The 20,606-nt window shown below is 42.2% G+C and overlaps 2 protein-coding genes across 5 annotated transcripts; one reads left to right on the top strand and one right to left on the bottom strand.

Annotated features, from left to right (window-relative positions):
* The first annotated feature begins 299 nt into the window (after window positions 1–299).
* On the top strand, window positions 300–5,143 carry polr2eb (RNA polymerase II, I and III subunit E, b). Its single transcript, XM_004554875.2, has 8 exons — window positions 300–489; window positions 2,258–2,432; window positions 3,723–3,838; window positions 3,934–4,014; window positions 4,114–4,172; window positions 4,262–4,340; window positions 4,707–4,775; window positions 5,003–5,143. The coding sequence occupies exons 1-7, from the start codon at window positions 433–435 to the stop codon at window positions 4,770–4,772; spliced, it is 633 nt and encodes a 210-aa protein (XP_004554932.1). The 5' UTR covers window positions 300–432; the 3' UTR covers window positions 4,773–4,775; window positions 5,003–5,143.
* Window positions 5,144–5,486: 343 nt separating this feature from the next.
* On the bottom strand, window positions 5,487–20,206 carry arhgap45b (Rho GTPase activating protein 45b). Of its 4 annotated transcripts, none has more exons than XM_076880430.1 (24): window positions 19,639–20,206; window positions 18,354–18,606; window positions 17,513–17,695; window positions 15,439–15,579; window positions 15,208–15,292; window positions 14,094–14,166; window positions 13,797–13,884; window positions 13,185–13,316; window positions 12,604–12,665; window positions 12,406–12,516; window positions 12,217–12,297; window positions 11,907–12,074; window positions 11,256–11,393; window positions 10,975–11,171; window positions 10,399–10,523; window positions 10,152–10,238; window positions 9,944–10,045; window positions 9,693–9,856; window positions 7,737–7,925; window positions 7,500–7,637; window positions 7,132–7,403; window positions 6,805–7,036; window positions 6,388–6,493; window positions 5,487–6,294 (listed from the first exon to the last, which is right to left on the bottom strand). In XM_076880430.1, the coding sequence occupies exons 1-24, from the start codon at window positions 19,912–19,914 to the stop codon at window positions 5,852–5,854; spliced, it is 3,846 nt and encodes a 1,281-aa protein (XP_076736545.1). In that variant the 5' UTR covers window positions 19,915–20,206; the 3' UTR covers window positions 5,487–5,851. The 4 variants fall into 4 exon arrangements, with proteins under 4 accessions (XP_076736545.1, XP_076736546.1, XP_014268499.3 ...); XM_076880431.1 differs by having other exon boundaries at window positions 11,017–11,171; XM_014413013.3 differs by having other exon boundaries at window positions 13,809–13,884.
* Window positions 20,207–20,606: the final 400 nt, after the last annotated feature.

Raw genomic sequence — 20,606 nt, 5'->3', positions numbered from 1 at the left:
TACTTTTATTATTATTATTATTATTATTATTATTATTATTATTATTATTATTATTATTATTATTAACTGAGGAGGTTGTTTCTGTTTTTCATCAAAAGTCCGTGTGTTCCGTTATCGTCTATTATCAAAGGCTTCAAGTTCAAAAAGTATAAATCCCTTTTCTACGTGAAAGACCTTCCTTTCGGCAAACTGTGGGAGAAGAGTTATGTGTAAAAGTTTTGTAACAAAAAACAAACAAACAAAAAAAAAACAACCCCAAAACAAACAAACCCTCGATTGCTGTGCGTCATCCCAAGGCGCCCAGCCTACGTCACTAGCCTGTATCGGAAGACGAAAGCGTGCGTCGTGTATGTCTGTGCCTAAGAGTGGGACATTCATTGAAAAATAATAAATTTAAATTAAATCTAGAGTATACACACGGTTTGAGACGAGATGGATGACGAGGAGGAAACATACAGGCTTTGGAAAATCCGCAAAACAATCATGCAGGTAGGTTACATTTGTGTGTTTGTTTGTTATTAGCTTAGCATTTAGCTTTCTTTAACTTAAGAGTCGAAATCAGCGGCTCACTTCAGGAAAGTAGCCTTGTTTACTGATTTACTTAACACATTAGAATAGCTAAGGAGAGCAGAGCATCATCGATTCCGACCAAGCACAGTAAAATGATGCTGCTGTGGAGCTCATAATTCGCGGTTCTGGTATTATTACAGTTTAATGACAGTACTAATGAGCGTCAGAGGCGTATTTAGTATTTTCCCCTTTGTATTTTCAGTTTTCAGTCACAGTTTATGTAATTTTGGAAACGATTTGGAAAAGATCGAGGTTTGGATTATAAACCCTTTTCCGAGTTCAGTTTGTACATCCTCTCTTTGTATTTCATTCCCTCCCACCTGAGATACTAAGCGGATCTGTTCCTCATACGTTAGCCGTCATTTTAAAGCAGTCTCAGTGCAACATGATGGGTTTCTGAACTACATCATCATAGCGTTGTTTTTGGAAGCCTGTTCTCCTCATCTATCATATGAGGAGAACATTGTGGGCGTGGGTTGTGATAGTTTCATCACACAGTTCGTAATCTTTAATTTATTTCTTTATGAGTTAAAAAAGGAACACATATTTGCCTTCTTGGCATGATTTGCATTATTTGGCAATTTGTTTTTTATTGTGCTATATGCTCGATAAAGCCCACTGTATCCCTGATTGTCATAGCATACATTTTTACCGCTGTGCAGATGACACCCAACTATGAAGCCAGATAACACACACAAATGAATTAAACTGCAGGATTTGATCCTGGATGATCTCTAATTTTTTGCTTCTAAATTCAGATAAAAGTGAGGTTACTGTACTCTGCCCTAAAAGTCTCAGAAATGCAGTATCTAATCAGATTCTTACTCTGGATGGCATTGCCTTGGCCTCCAGTGACACTGTGAGGAATCTTAGTCTTTTTTGGTCCAGAATATGTCCTTAAATGTGTATATTAAACAAACACAAAGGACTGCTTTCGTCCATGTGTGCAATATCGCTAAAATCAGAAACATCCTGTCTCACAGTGATGCTGAAAAACTAGTTAATGCTGGCCTATTGCTATTCGTTGTCAGGATGTCCTATAAACTCCCTGAAAAGCATCCACTTGATCTAAAATGCTGCAGCGGTAGAAAGACTAACGGATTTACAGACAGGTGGGCCTTATTCTGAGGAAATAGTCTCTGTTGTGCCTATTTTTTATAATAGCAGCAGTTTGTTGTCCATTCAGAGTCCTCATTGATGGTATTCCCAGAAGTTTAAAGCAAGACACTCTCTTTACCTCCTCACCCCCTAGTTCCAGTGGTCTGAGCGCCCTTCTCTGTTGCCTGAAACCAGTGATGATTTCCTTTGTTTTTGTTTTTTTAATGTTCGTGGAGAGGCTCTGCACTTCATCTCTATAGACAACCCCGTTCCCATTTGAGATGAGTCCTAAAACAGTTGTGTCGTCAGCAGATTTTATGATCATGAAGATCTGGCATCTTCCCTAGATCTGTTGTCTCTGTATGCATACTGATCTGGGTCGAAGGCGGTGGTCTTCAGGCTGGTTTTGATGGTGGTATATCCTCACTGGGATCTCATCCGGGCCAGCAGCTTTCCTAGCATTGGCTGCCCTGAGGGCCTGCTTCACTTCATGTCATGAGAAAAACCCACAGTCTGCTCAAAACTAGTTTAGATTTTTTGTTTGTTTGTTTTTAATTTGCCTTTTTAATATTTTCCTTTACACTCACAGCTCTGCCATGATAGAGGATATCTGGTGACACAGGATGAGTTGGACCAGACACTGGAAGAGTTCAAGAGTCAGTTTGGAGACAAGCCCAGTGAGGGGCGTCCCCGACGTACAGATCTCACCGTCCTGGTGGCACACAATGATGATCCCACAGACCAGATGTTCGTTTTCTTTCCTGGTAGGCGTATTCCTAATATTATAGTTTGTAATGAGTCCAGTCCTTAAAAAAGCCAAAACCACACCTTGTTTGTTTTTTTGTCCTTGAAAACTGTAAAATCTGTGCTGCCTAAAGAGGTTTTCCTCATTCCCACAAAAGAAACCCACCAATAACAAGCAACTACCAATAGCCCACCACTGCAATAAAGATATTTTTTGATCATTTTTGGGGGGGGTGGGGGCTTTATTTATTTTGTTTTGTTTGCCAGACTAACAATTAGGGCCATGTGTACTTGGAGAATAATATAGTTTTTGTAGTTTTGCTTCTCTACAACACTTTGATGGTTTCAAAAGTCACTCAGGGTGTGATCGAAGTGCAGAATTTCAGATTTAATTCAAGGTTTTACAAAAGTATTTCTCACCTGTGTTTAGGAATTATAGCCTTCTGTTAAGTGTAACCAGTGGTTTACAGATTGTTGTAAATTCTCTCTATTTACATTCACTCGTTTCCATGGAAATTAGTGTGAAGTCATATCACTTTAATTGTCGCTTTTATTCTCTAAGGCGTTGCTGAGTTGGCCAGTTTATTCCTTACTTTAAGAATGCACCAGATTGTCCATTTAGCCAGTCGTGAAGTTTTTATTGTTGCTCCAATGGTTTTATTTATTTAATCATACGTATGTATATATGTATGTGTGTATATATGTATATATATATATACATATATATGTATTTAGTTTACTTTCTTCACTTGCACTGAATATATTAAGAGTTCCAGTGAGTACTTCAGCACAAGTTCAGCACTTTAAAAGAACTCCAAGTGATTTAAAGTCTTGGAGAGCTCCTCCTCAAAAGCATCAATGCCTCACCTGAATTTTTCACTTGGGGAAGAGACCAAAGTCACAGAGAGCCAAATCTGAGAAGTAAGTCAGGTGAGGAGCAATGATTGTGCTCTGTGCAGGTTCTATCATAGTCTCTAATTTCTAAACCAAATTTAGGAATGACTCTCCACATGACATTTGAGTCAGTTTGACACATTTATTCCTCACCTAATGGTGAAATTGTAACACACTCCAACAACTGATCAGACCAAGTCTTCAAGGTGGAAATAACAGGAGTGCTGGGAATCGTGCAGCGCTTCATAAGGAGAAGACTTTGAAGGGATTAGCAGTAAAGCTGTTTAATGACACCTGCACTAATTTACATTTGTAAAAACGTGTGTTTATGAGCATGTTTGTTTATCTTTGTATGTTACTTGTAGGTATATAATTTCATAAAATCTCACCCTTTTTTTTTTTCAATTTCTTTTCAGAGGAGCCCAAAGTTGGTATCAAGACAATTAAGATGTACTGTCAGAGGATGCAGGAGGAGAACATCACACGGGCAATCATTGTTGTTCAGATGGGCATGACACCCTCAGCAAAACAGGTAAACATCAGTTTAAAGCAAACGTGGTAAAAAGGGAAAGGTTTTTCTCTCGAAATGGATGCGGCAGTGATTGTAAATATACAAATCCCTCACAGTCTCTAGTCGACATGGCACCCAAATATATACTGGAGCAGTTTCTACAGCAGGAGCTGCTGATTAACATCACAGAGCACGAGGTAAGCATCATACTGTCCTCTATATTAAAATCTTTATTTTCAAGTAAGCCTGCAGCGTGTTGTACATTTCTGTATTTGCATTTCTCGCCTGTCTTTCAGCTTGTACCAGAGCACATCGTCATGACAAAAGAGGAAGTGACTGAACTTCTGGCAAGATAGTATCCTTGCACTTTGCGCTGCATGACAGTAAATTAGTTTAGAAGCGTTGAGGTTTGTACACTCGTTGCCCTTAACAATATTACCTCAGTAAATTAAAAGAAAGCCAGCTGCCAAGGATCCAGGCCGGGGACCCTGTGGCTCGTTACTTTGGCTTAAAAAGAGGACAGGTAAGAAATCTTAGAAACTATCATAACTGACAGAATTCAAGAAAATGTGACTAAAGAGGTTTAACTTTTTGCAAGAAATGTTTTGAAACTATGTGCGGGGTTTGTTCTGAAACCTGTGAGACTCGTGATCAACCTGAAACCGGTTTGACATTTGGGGGTATTTAAATTATTTGAATGGTCCCTTTATGCAAACACAAAAACAATGTGTCTTCTTTTAAAAACATGAGAGGGATTCATTCATTCATTAAGGATGAGACAGCACTATTTTTATCACTTTTTTTTTTTTTTTTTCCATCGCACTGATAGACAGCGCTGTGGCAATATATAAAAAAAAAAAAAGCTGCCATTTTGTATCTGCTGTTCCAGGTAGTGAAGATCATCAGACCCAGTGAAACAGCTGGGCGGTACATCACATACAGACTGGTCCAATGACAGGTATGTGCTTCTTTTTACATAACAGCTGAAAAAGAAACTAAGCGATAAAAAGTGCGTAGCAGCTCCTCAAGTTTTAATGTTCTTGGGTTTTGTGTGTTTCCTGAGAATAAGGAAGTATTAAACCACAACATACAAACACAATTTAAAATGCTTTCAGTGCATCTCCGGTCTAAACATTCAAAACAAACTTGAATGATGCTGTAAATTTTCTTTGTTCTGTTTTCTAGTTATTCTCCCTGATCAACGTTTAAGGACCAGTGAAGGAATCTCAGCACGACAGCTTTGGTTATTCATTGTTCAATTATCACCCTGCTTGTATCTTTGACCTGAATTACTGATTTTGTAAAATAAATGATTCAAAATTGAAATGTGCCGTTTTACACTAAGCAACGATTAAGACTCTTACCTTTTTTTTTCCTCTTGAATGCCATGTTACTCTTGTTGCTGCTGCTGCTGCTGCTGCTATCGTAGACCTACTTTTGATACCAGTCTCTGCTAACTGAGCCTCAGAGGTTACCGCCTACTGTATTCAACACTTCCTGCAGTTCCCTCGCCCCATTGAGTGCCAGGAGTGACAAAATGAATACATTAAAGACGACATATTCCTCACCACGTTCCCCATTCTATGAAATTGGTTGCAACTGTGCTCATTTGGTTTAATTTCTCCGTCTTGGTAATTTGCACAAAATGCCAAAAATCAAAAACTACAAATTTAAAACAAGAACCTTTATTAAAACTGACATAAGACAAAAGGCAACATTTATAAGAATGTTTACATGCATTTCAATTTTAGAGCTGAAATAACCAGCAGTGGAATCTGCTTGCACGTGTCACACATTCTGATGCAGCGTTCCCTTCCCCCAAAAAACGAACGCTTTAAAATACAAACAAATCAAATATCTTGAAACGCCAGTAATCCCAAGAGCAGCAAGCGTGCAGAGAGGGTTCACTGGCAGCAAAGATTAGTACAGTAACATACATCTACAGTTTAAAATTTAATTTGACCTATTTACACGGCAGACCGTTAGGCTTTCATTAACTTCAAATTTAAAGACGAACAGACACGATTGACAATATCAGACAAACTCTGGCTCGCTGTCTCGATTTCTCGTCAGTGGTAATTTCTTTCCACAGAGACGTGCCAGTGGAAGGCCCGACAGGCTCAGTGTGGGAGAGCACAGGTGGTAGTTGTTGTTATTGTTGGACTGATTCACGTTGAGCTCTGCCAGAGAAGCGCTCAGATCCTGCTCTTCTCCAGCACCTTCTTCTGGGGGCCCGCTGTCTGGCAGAGCGGGGGGTTCTTCTCCCTCTGGGTTTTCCTGATCCTGATCCAGATCTTGTTCAGGCTCGATGTGGATTGCAGACTGACTGGACAGGTCCAAACTGTCCCTGTAGCTCAGCTGGTCATCGTCTATGCTCACGCTCTCCTGCTTCGTAAGGCTGTGGGAGTGCCTCTCGTCCAGCTCAGAGTCAGAGTCTGGGAGCTGCTCACTGGAGCCCAATGACCCCAAAGAGCTTCCTGAATGCAGATAAATAAGTGATAAATGTATATAACATTTTCAAGAGCAAATCATTTACTATAAAATTACACAACTTGGCCTTTAAAACTCACCACATCCCTCCTCTGTCTTGTCAACCTCAGGTTTAGTCTTCTCCTCTCTGCTCGCATCCTCTTCTGCGTCAACAGGGCTCACCATTTTGTCTTGTGTAACATTTTCCTGAAACCAGGAGGGAAAGTGTGAAAGCTTCACAACATGAATTTGTTTTCAGTCAACAGAAAAATGCAAATCTGGTGTCTCTATTAGCCAGACTGATTATGACCAGTTTTGGTATTGCTCGTTAATACCGGGCTGTTTGCAACCTTTAACTCTTTAGACTTTGTTAAAGCAGGTTTTCTGTTCCAATGCTTTAGAGTATGTGTAAAAACAGAGCAAATATTTTGTGCAGTAGTATTTAATTCCTAAAAATGTCTCACAAAAAGGCTCAGCAGTAAGTAAATACTAATGTGCACCGTGTGCTGGATTCCTACCTGCTGCGTGGAGGCAGCACGGGAGGTTTTGTGGGTCTGAGAAGTTTTGGATTGGAAGATGGAAGAGTAGAAGACTATGAAGGCCTCCACGATGCGAGCCTGATGGGGATAATCAACCAAAGAGGACAGGGATATCGTAGCCCCCGTTGGACGGGGCCGCATCAGAGAGGGCCCAAACACAATGCCAAGGTTGCTGGGGCTCATCTTGTTATCCTGTTCCAGCTCTGCGATCCTGGAATGAGAAAGATGGAGCAAGAAAGGATGGTGAGGTTAACAGAATCTTTGCTTTTTAATAAAAAATTAATATGACTTGTATGACTAACTCACCTTCGAAGGTGACGAACGATGTAGCGCAGTGTGGCGATGTTGGGTTTGGGCAGCTCCTTTAAAAGTTCCCTCAGACTGTCCACCAGGACCAGGACCTCTGGGTCCGTGTCTGGGCCCAGATCCACCAGCTCTGGCCCCCTGCTCACTGCCGGGTGAGTGCTGCTCGACTCTGAGTCCTCCCCCTCCGGTGTGTCTCCTTCATTATGCAGACTCTCCTTTGCCAAACCCATCAGCTTGTTGTACAGATGGAAAGGCATGATGGGCTCAGGCAGCTGGGGGTAAAGGAAAAACACCAAACATATGATGATTGACTTGAGCTTCAGGTTCAGTCTTTACTAGCTGCTACACATCAGTGTAACCTCAGTTACCTGTCTGAGGTAAAGCTTGAGCACGTTGCTTATGTCATGTGGTGAACACTGAGACAACTCGACCAGCTCTTTTCCATTCTCAAAGGCCTGACACAGTTTCTCCACACGGGTCTTCACTCCATTCACCCTGTAGATGCCCTGAAAAGAGGAGAAAGGAGATTTAAACCCAACGGTTCAAAGGCAAACAATCAGAAATCGACCACCCCTTCAAAACACAGCATACGTGCTTTTTCTCACCTTCATCTTCAGTGCCCGTCTCTCGATCTCAGAGATGCACTTGGTGATGATGAAGGGAATACCGTCACTGGCACAGCTGGCTACCTGAGTGAAATCTCTGCCAAACAGCTGCAGACGGCCCTGCAGCTTCTTATGACCACACTGGATCGCCAGAGTTTCCAGACAGCGCTTGTGGCACGCCAGGAAACACTGAGAAAACAGTTAATATAATGATTATCATCTTAACCATCGTAGCCTGGGAACAGCTGTAACTTGTGACTAGGTAGAAAAACTTGTGACATCTAATTAGGAAGAACGTTAAAAACCCCCAAAAATGATTACAAAGGTGTAATGTGCAATTTCAATAGTGTAGGTAACATAAATAAACTATGCATAATACATAGTTTTACACATACAAAAAGTTTCTCCCACTGAAAACTCTACGTCTAGATGAACAGAATCAACTTTTTGGGAACCTATGTTCAATTTCACTGATAAAAAAAAACTTTAACTACAGGTGTTTCACATTTGCAATGCAAAGTAAGGCTGCTTGTTGCAATCAACAGTATTCAAATGAGTATGGTTAATCTTGCTGTGAATCTCAATTATCAGCAAGTGACAGCCACATGACAGCCAGCTGAATGTTGTACATGTCTATATGTGTTTATAGTCAATCCACACACACACACACACACACACACACACACACACACACACACACACACACACACACACACACACTCCATCCCTTAATTATTCCAACATCTGCACCATAAATATGCTATGTGCACTGTTGTTGTCAGTAATGACTGTTGTCTACTCTGTTATATACACTTAGAACAAAGAAACAACCAGAGTCAAATTTCTTGTATGTGTACACATGCTTGGTTAATAAACGTGTGTGTACAAATAAATAAAATTTAAAAAAAAAAAAAAAAAAAAAAAAAAAAAATCACCTGATGGAATAAAATTAGATAACACGGGCATTAATAAGGGGGTGACACAGTGGCATCACAATTGCCTTACTACATTTCCACTGTATTTATTATGCCCATTGGAAGGAAAACCCCCGATTCAATAGAAAAGATGGTGGGGGAAAAAAAAAAAAAAAAAAAAAATGGTATAAAGATATGAAATTTGTCTGTCATTACATATTCCTGTTACAGTTGTTTGTTGTGGTTTTATTGTCTCTTTGTTTGCAGTTCTTGATATTTTCTTGGAACACTGGAAATTCCAGTTTCAGAGTGACGTGTAGCTTCTTTCAACTAACTATATATACACACACACACACACACACACACACACACACACACTTTTTAAAGTCTTTCTTCGGAAATTATTTTTTCTCCCCTCGTTTGCTTTGAGTCATGCTTTACACTTTATGCTACGTAGTTCCTTATTATTGCTATAAATATACAAGATTGTAACAGTTACAGTGACATCACCTTCTTGTTAATAAAGTCTTGTGATGGGCATTTTGAACTTTGCTAAATTTTCCAACCAGAAGGGACGAGCAAGGTGTGGACTGACAGCTGAGGGCCATTTTACGCACAGTTTTTTACACTTCCCCCTCCAACCATTAGAAACAATGCAATTTCCACATTGGCTTTACTTCTCAGGGAAGTCCATCCTTTACAGAAAGTCTGAGATGTTCATTTTTAGTGTTGATCATTACATACTGTAATTTACATGTATCCACACTGAACATATTTATCTAACCACTTATGCATTTTTCTCAGACCATTTGCTATTTTGTGGGGTTCAACATAAAAAGTTAATTTTAAGAATACAAAATATCTTACTTTGACATTTGCATATGCTCACTGAACACGCTGACTACTATCATTAAAATGTAGCATGCATCAGCAACACACTGAGCCGATCTAACCACAGCTGGAAGGCTTTCAGTGTTTCAGTGTGCAACTCAGAGCGTGAGCCTCAAAACATGTTAGCCTGGTGAAGTGATGAAGAACTCACTTCCTCGCATTCAGCTCCCTGGAAATAAACGTAGCTGTCACATTCGCGGCACTTGGAAGGAGTCCGAAGCTTCCTCAGTCGGTGGGTCAAGGCTGCTTTGGACAGGCCGATATTACGGAAAGGTCCGGTGGACACCACCACGTCTGGATCCATGCCGTTAATATCTGCACAGAATAACCCCCATCACACACTCCGCAAAATCCAAACTCAACCGATAGCCAGGTTTAACATGTACAATCTGGAAATCTTACTTTGAGTTTCAAATGAGGACACATTTCCATCTTTTTCATCTGCATCCTCATTGGACGACATCGTTCCAGTCGATGAAGTCCGAACAATCTTAGCGATGTCACCTAAAATAAGTGAGTTTGAGAGCGTTTATAATGCATACTGCCATCTCTGGAGCAGGGTTTTGGTACGGATTAGCGTGAAACTAACAGAAGACGTGTCTACACTTACTTGTGCTGGCAGTTGGAGAATCCAGGCCTCCATCTCCAACAACGCTGTCATCGCTCACTGTTGAGCCCCATGACTTATGCCCCTGTCCTGTGATAACAAAAGGGACAATAACATGAGCTAGTCACATTTTACATTGCCAATTCTGTTAACTACAGACATCAGGATAGTAACAGGTCACAAGTAATTGCGAGGAATTGTTAAGATTTGTGTAAAATCTTTAGCAGCGGCAGACATCGGATGCACTTACTCTTGCGCTGGACTTCTGACTCTCGGCTGTCTCCAGCTGTCGTCTCCACACTGACGGCAGGACTGTCTGTTTGACTCGTTTGCATGTCTGTGTTGAAGCTGTCATTCCTCGGTCTGTGACCATGGCTGCAACAATTTGGGATTTTCAGATTGCAAATGCATTAAAAGTGGGTTTCTTTTATTCATATTTCGAGAGTCTAGTCCTACGCCTGGGTACAGGGTTGTGTGTAGCAGGTGTGATATGGCATTTTAGTACAAATTACAGCATCAGTGGTATAACACTGTATATAGAGTATTCTATTGTTGTATGTAGTCAATCAACTCCTAAAATAGTCTAACCCAGGTTATATTTGGGAAACAGAAACAACGTGGTTTTGATACATTGTGTCATGTCTGTGAAAATGTTTGGTTAAAGAGAGAATACATTTAGGAACGAGTAATCAGATATGAGTGGATCCTTGCTAAATTCTCTCTGCTGTAGGCATATGTGGCCCCCAAACTGTAACAACCCCCATCCTGAGCTGCATAGGAACGGTTTCATTGAGAAACTAATTGAGGATGCGCTTGAAGTTCTTACTGCGATGATGAGTTGGAGGGAGAGTAGGACTCAAACGCGTACTGGATGGTCGGCTGCTCTGGCAGCTGCAGGTCTCGCACGTGAGCGGCGTACTGCTGGCCGGGGTCGTACAGCTTGCTGCTCTCGCACAGAGTCTGGTAGTGCACAGGCAGGGCTACTGTCTGCATGTGCATGAGCTGGTAGTAGGAGATGGTCGCCTGGAAGTGAAAAGATTAGATGGTGAGCATTTGTAGCTTTTCTTCTTGGCGAGACGCGATGGCTTGTGTGGCCTTTGTTCTCACCGAGCGAATGGTCTGATCACTCTGTTTGATGATGTCCTGCAGCTGCCTCAGCACTGTGACCTTTGTGTGCTCAAGCTCCTGCTGCTGAGTGGCGGCGTCTGCTATACAAGTCTTGTAGGTGGCCTCCGCCTCATCTGCCTGCGCGCGCACACACACACACACACACACACACACACACACACACAGAGTTTACTTCTGCTTTTTCTTTGCTGTTTATATCTGTCAGATCATTTATCAGACAGAAAAGTGTTGATGAAACATTTCACACAGTGGCAAAAATCAGAAAGGGTAAGCTTAGTTATTCTTGAAGTGCAGGGTGCGGCCCCCTGGTGGGCAATGAAGGTACATAATTCTTCATTTTCTAACCTATTTTTTAAAATCATGAATTCATCCAGTAGTGGGAAAGATCTGAAAGTCCAGCAGTGGTTTTCACGAGCCCTATGTAAAGCTGAACTGTTCACTCAGCCTAAACTAGCAAGTATCAGATAAACTATTTCCTTCTTTGTGTCCTCACACAACATCTTTGGCTCATGTGACGGAGTTGTGACCAAAGATTTTCAGCTGATATAGGTCATATGCAAAAAAAATTTAATCGTCTTTCTTCCTGCAGAGACAAAACAACATCAGCAAAACAAAGTTATTGAGAAGAACCTTGTTGCGAGCCTCTTCTTCCACTCGTTTCTTCTTCTCCACAGACTTCGCTGTGGATCCCCCTCCCTCCTCTTCAGCTCGGCAGGCTGCCGTTTTAGCCTTGTCGTACTCCTCGCAGCGTGCTATGTAGGCTTGCTTGGCCTTCCGCAGGTTTGCCTCACATTCCATCTAAACGAGGAGGAACGAAACAAAAAAGAAATAAATAAATAAATAAATAGGTTTGTGGTATTTTCAGTTATTGCCTGATTTTCTTGTCACAGTAAAAGGATAAAACAGGGCTGTTGATTAATAAAAGATGATAAGGCCATACCAATTTTCTTTTAGCTCGAATCCAGTGTTCCTTGATCTCCTTACGTCTCTTTTCATGCTCCTGTTTACGCTGCATCAGAGGCTGCAGGATACACATTAAATATGAGAGGTGAGAAATTGCAAGTGACTAACCAAAAATGTGGTTTGTGCTTCATTTACTAGAATAGTAACCAATAACTCAGAAATGTACCTGAATGAAGGTTTGGTTGTGCAGGGTGTTGTTGGCCTGCTGCAGGCCCACACTCTGCTCCTGGTCCTGCTCCAGAGCCAGAGAGTAGATGGAGAAAAGAGGCATGTGGGGCTAGAGGAAGAGAGCAAGCAATAAGATGACGATCGTGAACTATAAAGAAATTACAGCTCTTTAGAGGTGAAAGTGAATGGAGCTTACATGTGTAATACTGTGTTTGGAAGACTGGTATAATCTCTGGAGGCCTTTGGAGAACTCGGTCTCTGGGGAAGACAAAACAAAAACAGACTATTAAAATTATGGTCAAAAGCACAACTTCTAGGACAACGTGCACTATAAAAATGTAATCACCCCAAAAAATTCACTATTTTTTTAATAAGATGGAATAAACTTGAATGGCCACTTAAAGCCGTCTTCAAAGATGCCTCAATCCTCATGGACTCCCGGGTTAAAACCCCCCAAATGTACATAAGAAATAACAATGTCTCCAGCCTGTAGTGGTTTTTTAAAACCAATTTCCTCCCATGTGACAGCTAAATGGGTGGATTTTCCCATACAAGTTTTAGTAAGCTCATCAGTTCACTGATAACTTGCTACGTTGTACTCTCATCTAAAAATGGTCACTTCTGACTCAAAAAACAAACAAACAAACAAAAAAAACAACAACCCCAAAACATGTCAGTGATAAGAAGCTCAAGTCTAGTTTAGTGTCTGAAATCATAGTTGATAGTTGGTCTGACTTTGTACAATCACTCTCACATAGTTTCGTCACTCCCACTAACCAAGTGAAGTTCTCTTTTCCACGTAGCACATCAGGTCCTTCATGTACTTGGAAATGGTTTTGGCGTAGAGCAGAGCAGAGTCCACCCCTCCCTCGCTGTGCTGTAGGATGACATCCACTTCCTCAGCTCTACCTACACATCAACACACCAACACAGGTCACTGTGCAGGAAACGCTTTGTCGATACGACAGAAAACAGGACGATTGTTTGCATCGGGTATGCGAGTGGATTTGATTTGGAAGCTTATTTTTAGTGTCTTCTGCTGTGGTCAGTACTTAAATCTGTAATTTCTCTCTGCTAAAAACTTCCCCTGTGACTGTGACTTTCCAACAAACTAACTGCGACAACATCCGAGCACTGCAGGATATTCATCAGCAGGGGGAGACCTACTACACATGAAATCTCTCACATGAACACAGGGATAACATTAAGATTACTACAGTGACGTTGGCGGTTTGAAAGTATGCACCGTCACATCAAAATACAGAAAATAGGAAAATATCCACTATAACGTTTACATATGGAGTCAAATGAGATGAATGGAAAGGAGGAGGTTACACTGTTATGCAAAGCAGCACCTGTGATTAACTGAAAGCAAAAGCTGTACGGCACCTTTATGCTTACCCATGTCCTGCAGGTCGCTCCTGTAATGTCCACCATCTCCTCCATGGCCAGAACCAGTGTACAAGTTCTCCATGGACTAAAACGGCATAAACACGAACCTTTACTCGCTAGAATTAGAGGATATTTTTCTTCCCCCCCCCCCCTTACACTCAGCAGAAATTTAGGTGTAGGTGTCATTTTGCGGGCAGTGACGTTTAATTTAATCAAGGAGCTTTTTGCATAACCACCACATTAAGTAACTTTTCTTTTTGGTTGGCACGTGTGAAATATAGGTGACAAACTCACTCTGCTCTTCTCTGTAGGCAGCAAGGAGAGCAACGTGCTGCTGTCCACCTCTCCCATCAGCAGTTCAGACACACTAAAGAGAAACACAGACTCCTTCACACAAACGTAAAATCTTTGTTGAATTGCAGAGAGAGAAAAAGCGTAAGATGGATTTCAAAAGAGAAAGCAGTAGAGAGGAAGAGGGCCAGGCCTTCTACGAAACCTCCACAGGTACACTGCAGATTGAAGGTGATAAGCAAGTTTCGTGACAGTTTTTGTTAGTCTACCAGCTTTCCTTCGCCGCCCCCCAAAATCATGTAATTTGGTAGCAGTCATTTTTATTTTCTTGCAACCATCCTATGTGCTGAAATGCAGGCCAAACAACAACACTAGATTTTTCCGTCTTTGCATTCATGTCAAAATCGAGTCATACAGAGGAAGGCTAGAGAAGAGAATGAGGAAACAGACTCATATGGCAGATTTCAACTGTCTCTGCCAGCTCACTTCCTCCTGAAGCTGTGTGACAGTTGTGTAAACCCTGAAATGGCACAGACAGGCATGCGATAAAATCCTGGTACGATACGCCACAATTATACTTCAGCTTTTAGTATTTTTCCTTTGCCATTAAAAAAAATATATATATTCATTTTACATTACTATTAGAAAAAAAATACAAAAAGTTACAGGAAAACAAAAGCAAATTTAAAGGCCAGTTCTTTTGATCTCAACTATTCTCAGGTAGCTCAAATCAACCGAGTGTTCCCACGATGTATTTTCTCTTTGGTCTGCAATCTGTTCATTTAGCAGGCAGGTAGTCAACAGCATTTTCTACTTTTGGTTTTGTGTCATACGGTAGAAGAAAACCCACTTCCTGTTTTCAGCTTTGTCTCATGCAAATGTGTCACCATCACTGCACTTCTCTCTCTCATTCCCAACAGCAGACTACTTTGTTCGTATTAATATCTACAATTACACACCACCTGAACTGCCTGTGTGTGAACAATAGCCTACTGGACACCACTAAGGCTTCACTGCCACTGAAATACATTCTTAGAAGCTACTGATAAGAAACAGAAGCAGCTTTTGACAGCGTTTTACTTTTATATATGAATAAAAAGCTGATTTAGATACTTACTTGCTACTAAAAGCGACAGCAATGGTTTCAATTGCCTTCTCAAAGTCCTTTTTATCAGCCTCGTTAGAGGACTCATAGTGGAAACCTGGAAAATCGTACATGTGTTCAGGTTTCAGTCGTGGTCAAGAGTAGTTACAGAGTGATGTTGGGTTTTACCGTCATTGTACAACTCAGATTTACATCGAGATTTTCAAAGACATGCATCTAAAAAAAACAGAAGAGTCTGTCTACCTTTGACCTTGGATATGAGTTTGCCGGCAGCAGTGAGGATCTCGACGGTGTTGAGCAGAGGATAAGTGTTGATGACCTGGCGCAAAATCCGAAGCACCTCCCCTAAACACTCGTGGGCCACGGGCCGCTGACTCTCCTTACCTGGGTGAGATAGAGTCGTGGTAGGTGAAACAAGAACCAAGAGGAAAAACAGCGGAACAAGCTTCAAAAAAAGATCACGCTTGAGGTTTAGGATGTGTTGACTTGCCAACAATAAGCCATCTACTAAAATCGCTGCCAGCGCGTAGCAACTTGTCTCGTTCTCGATACAATATGTACGTGAACATTTTGCTGACTTTATTTTGGGCGATGCATTCTGCCAAACGCAGTTGCAATCATTGTGAAATTGCTGGTTTGTGGCACCACCTGAGATACAGTTTAAACAGAATCTCTGCTTCCTTTCCGCAAGAAACACTAAGAACTTGCTGATTTTAATCCTCACATAGCCAAGTCCGTGTTCATTAAAGAAATGTAGGTGCTTACAGGTGGAATTTTTAAAAATGTTTGGATGGAGCAAGGCTAGCAAGAAAACGAGTGCTATCGATACATTAGCTCTTCCCTGAAATAACATTGCTGAAAGTCTCCAAGTCTTTCTTCCCAGGGGAACAGCAGATGGAGACTGACAGTTGAAACACCAACCATAAGGACACTGATAATAGGCCAAGTGTCAGACAGGTCAGCTCCAGATAAACATTGTCAGCTTTAATGTCACTGGTGACACATTTCTAGCCTCCTTTCCTCCAGACACCGGTTTTGTCAACCCTTTAATGTTGCAACCTCGCATTCTTCCATCGAGTCATCTAATCACACTGGCTCGCTGGTGGAGGAGAGCAGAGGGCAGCTGGTCCATCACCCTTGTCTCGAAATGTGTGTCAGAGTATCAGATTAGCAGCAGCACACTACAAGAACAGAGTGACCTAAACACAGTGCCGGAGAGGATGTGGTCCCTTCTATTGTTTTGCAACACTACAAACCAACTGTGGTGTTCTGCAACATTTTTTTTCCCTGTGGCTCAAATGTTCTTTTTGAAGTTTCTGAGAACAGTTTTTAATGTCAAAAGAGGTTTTGCTTTAGATTAAGAGCACCTCAACGCCGCAATTGTATTTTTGATTCTGAAAGTGATCAGTGTCGCATCACTGCAACGCAGCCAGACTATCAGACGAGGAAGTGCGGACGAGGCCTTTCTGTCAGAGACAATCCATCATGGCTTCCTGTTTAGAAAGCTCTCTGTGGGTGGAGAACATGACAGAACAGAGCCAGATAACAGACAAGTGAGCTAAACTAGCCAAAACACGACAGAAACTAGAGAAGACAACACAGTTTGAGCATTCAGCAGGTGGACTTTCTTTGTTCTTTTTCAAACCCCTGTGATATGGCCCCTTTTTTTTAAAGCTTCACTGCATCGTGCACGTGGAGCACAAGAACATGTCTGCAGTAAACAAAAAACTGGTTTCCTGCTGGAGACAAGCGTGCGGTTGTCTTTGTGAGCGCGCTGCCTCCATTTGGAGAGAGGAAGCTCAGAGCCTCTTGTAAAGCTTGCTTGTGCAGAGATGCTCCGCCCATAACATACTCCTCCTCCTCCCCCCTTGCACACCGCGCACATGTGTCGCTGAACACGGCGGATGTAAGATTGGATCCCTCATGTCCTCTCTGTGTAAGCTCTTGTCAAAATGGAGTGACACAAAAGGGAAGAGAGAGTGCAAACACTATTGTTGTTTCTCCAAAGCTACTGAATGGAGGGCGACTATTCAAAACCTTACATGGCTTCGTGTCAGCAGGAAAGTGTGTGTTGCCCCAACAGTGGGGAAAACAAGTGATATTTTTAATGTGCTCAGCTTTGAGGGACTCCCAGAGCGCTTTGTTCAAAACAAATCTAGACACAGCACGTTTCTGTAAGTCAGAGTTTGGCAGGGAAGACTGCAGCTGCTAACAAGACCAAACAAAAGCCTGTCTGACAGGATGTATTTGGGGGCTTCTCACGCAGGTTTGTGTTGGAGATGTACAAGACAAAGCTTAAACCTGTCACGGCTCTCACCCTCAGCCAGAACAACATCCTTCAGCTTCTCCACAGCCTCTGCAAAGCGTGCGACATCCCTCAGCAGGGCTGGGATGTCCTCCACCTCGATGGCTGCGCTCTCTGGACTGTCAGATGGAGTCGTCGGGGTTATAGCCCCTTTTCCCTGACCTCTAGTGAAAACCCACGACTGGAGCGGGAACCCTGAGGAGACACAGAAATATCACTCAACAAACACGCATTTAGTCTTCATGTGAGACTTTCAATTTTTACTGAATAATCTTCATGAATTATCACAAAAAAATAAAAATAAAAAATAAAAATAAAAATAATAAAAATAATAATAGAATGATTCAAGATTTTAGAGAATACAATCAAACTGTAATGAAATAAAAACAAAAAACAAAACGTGGGGATCTGTATCATTTGGTTTTCTGCAAATGTGCAACAGTTTCAAGCTTATATGCTCACTAGTGTGACATTAGAGGGGCCCTTCGCATCTACCCAAAACATTTGACTATTCCTTTCCATTAGAGCATTTTTTTTGGCTTGTTCTTGGTCAGAAGTTGTAGAATGGCAATTTCTGGTCATGATTTTCCTTCTTACATTTAACAGTGTAAGAAATCTATTTAAAGAGCAATCATTAGTTAAAGAACTCCTCAGTTTCACAGTTTCTAGGCTTTGAAATCCAAGTCGATAATCTCAAACCTTTCAGCTTCACTCATATTAAATGTTTAAAAGGTGATAACGCCACATAAATGCTTCAGTTACAGATCATAAATGGTGTTTTGACCAGATTCTGTTTGTGATGGGCCACGCTCAGCAAGCAGGAGCAAGACTATAATTAAGTGATGGAGCAGACCTGCAGCGCTGGCGTGTCGGCTCAGTGCGGTCGGTCTCTTGAGAGTGGCCACAGGAGACGGGCAGCCCACCCCCTGCATCATTCCCAATTTATTGTGCTGAGTGCTCGGGGTGCCTGGGCAGGACGCGGAGGGATCCTGGAGCCCGGCGGAAGTTGGGGTAAGTGTTGAAGACGAGGAGGAGGAAGATGAGGGGGAACAAAAGAGTGTGATGTCGACTGCATCTCTGCGAGGCTGCTCCTGGAGAATGGAGAGCTGACAGGAAGACAGAGAAGGTCAAGACTGCAATGTAGCTCGTCCCTTTCAGCATTACGGCTAACAAGGTGACTTTTCTTTGCCTCTGGGGCCAGCAGCACTGTTGTTATTAGTAAACAATCATATGCAGACTTTCACAAGATCCTGTGCTGCGTTGTGCAATACTTCCTGACTCCAAGCTGTTAACGGGTGTGGCAAACTCAGCAGAAAGTCGAATAACTTTATACATCACCTACAAAAAAATAAAATAAACAAAAACACACAACTCACGGAGAAGTTTCTTTTTTTTTTTGGCCTGTTGGTACTCAACAGAAAACTTCAACTAAAGTCAGCGGCCTGTAGATTTAGGGCTCGACAAGTGCATCTCAACCAAGCAAAAGCAGCCTGAAAATTTTAAATACTTTACAGGAAACCAAAAAAAAAGCATCAGTGCATATTTTCTGTTCAGAGACTTGTGTGTACACGACAAACGTACCTGTTTCAGCCATACGTTGTGCTTGTTGGGCAGTATGTCCAGTCTGTCCTTGCCTTTCGACTCGGCTTTTTTAACTCTCTGACTTGTAGAATAAGGGTTGTAACTATTTTTGCCACCACGTTTCAGCATGCTCCTTGCCCTCTAGACTTTTGTCCTCATTCTAATCACAAATTCTCAAAACGCATTCACTCACTTGCTCACTCACACACGCAAAAACCCCACAGGAGACATACTTCCTATGCGCCACATAACCAGATATGAGTCAGCTTACAGTCAGGTACCCATCACAGCACTCAGCACTGTGACACTGCATTATAATGACTGGTTTCAGCTAGAGGACAGTTTTCACACCCCTGATCGCACCAGCTACAGCAGCAGAAAAGATTCCCCCCCAAAAAAAGACTAAAAACTTACAGAGCCTCACACAAACACACACACACACACAAACAAAAGCACCCCTGGTAATGAGCCCTCTCAGAAACTTGTCCACTCCAGATGATGGTCATCTGACACACACACAGTTAAACATCAGAAACCAGAAGTGATGCGCTACTCACAGACGGGGCGCTGCTCTGTGGCCCAGGGCTTCCTGCTCGACTCTTCTTCGAGATAGACGGTGTCTTGATTAGTTCCCGTTTTTTCCTGAACATCTTCAGGGTGCCTTTGCCGTCCATCCCGACTTCTTTAAGCTTCACGTACAGCCCCCCCACCCACCCCCCGACTCGCCACTTGGGTGCTCTGCCGCTCGAGCTCAGCGGGAGCTGGGTGCCATCCAGGTCGAGTTTGAGCCACGATAACTGTCTGTCTGTCTTCCTCCTCCTGGTGTCACTCATCGAGCCGCGCAGGCTCACTGACAGAGAAACTCACCGCAAACCGTCAGTGCGCACCCGGCATCCGCTGTGCGCGCGCGTTTCAGTTTCCTCGGGGGGGAGGAGGAGGAAAGACGCACGGATGACTTTGTTATCCACCGAGCTTCGCGAGGATTAATTCAGGTTGAGGTGCACGCGGGGAAATGCGGTCCCGACGGCGTCTCTCCTGGTGAAGTCAGAAGCAGCGAACACAAGCAACAACTTGTTGCCTCGTTCACAGCAGCAATCAGTCCATCCTGACACACGTGTGTTCCCAACATCTGAAACGACGCTTTTGACGGTAACCTTCCGCCCCTCTGTGCACCTGCTCGGGCCACAGAATTAAAACCCCGAGGTGTACATGCGCCCCGAAACCGCTTTAGACCGAGGTTTGTTTAATTTTTTCATTATCAGAAGGAAAGCGGAGAAATTATTAAACTACATCTGATAATAATGTTAAATGAATTGTATGGAAGCAAAATAGATCCCAAGTAACATCAATTCATAGCATTTGATCACAGCAAGTACCGAATCTGTATCAGTTCATGTTTTATTTCAATAGAGTTGAGTCGACGCGGTTTGAGATCCACTATATGAAGTTAAAGTCATACAAAAACAAGATTAATTCAGACTCCCGCATTTTAAGAAGAGGATCCCGCTAAACTAATCTAAATTTA

The sequence above is a fragment of the Maylandia zebra genome, linkage group LG23 (genome assembly GCF_041146795.1).
Source record: "Maylandia zebra isolate NMK-2024a linkage group LG23, Mzebra_GT3a, whole genome shotgun sequence".
Lineage (NCBI taxonomy): Eukaryota > Metazoa > Chordata > Actinopteri > Cichliformes > Cichlidae > Maylandia > Maylandia zebra.
This window is presented reverse-complemented; position numbering and strand designations above follow the sequence as displayed.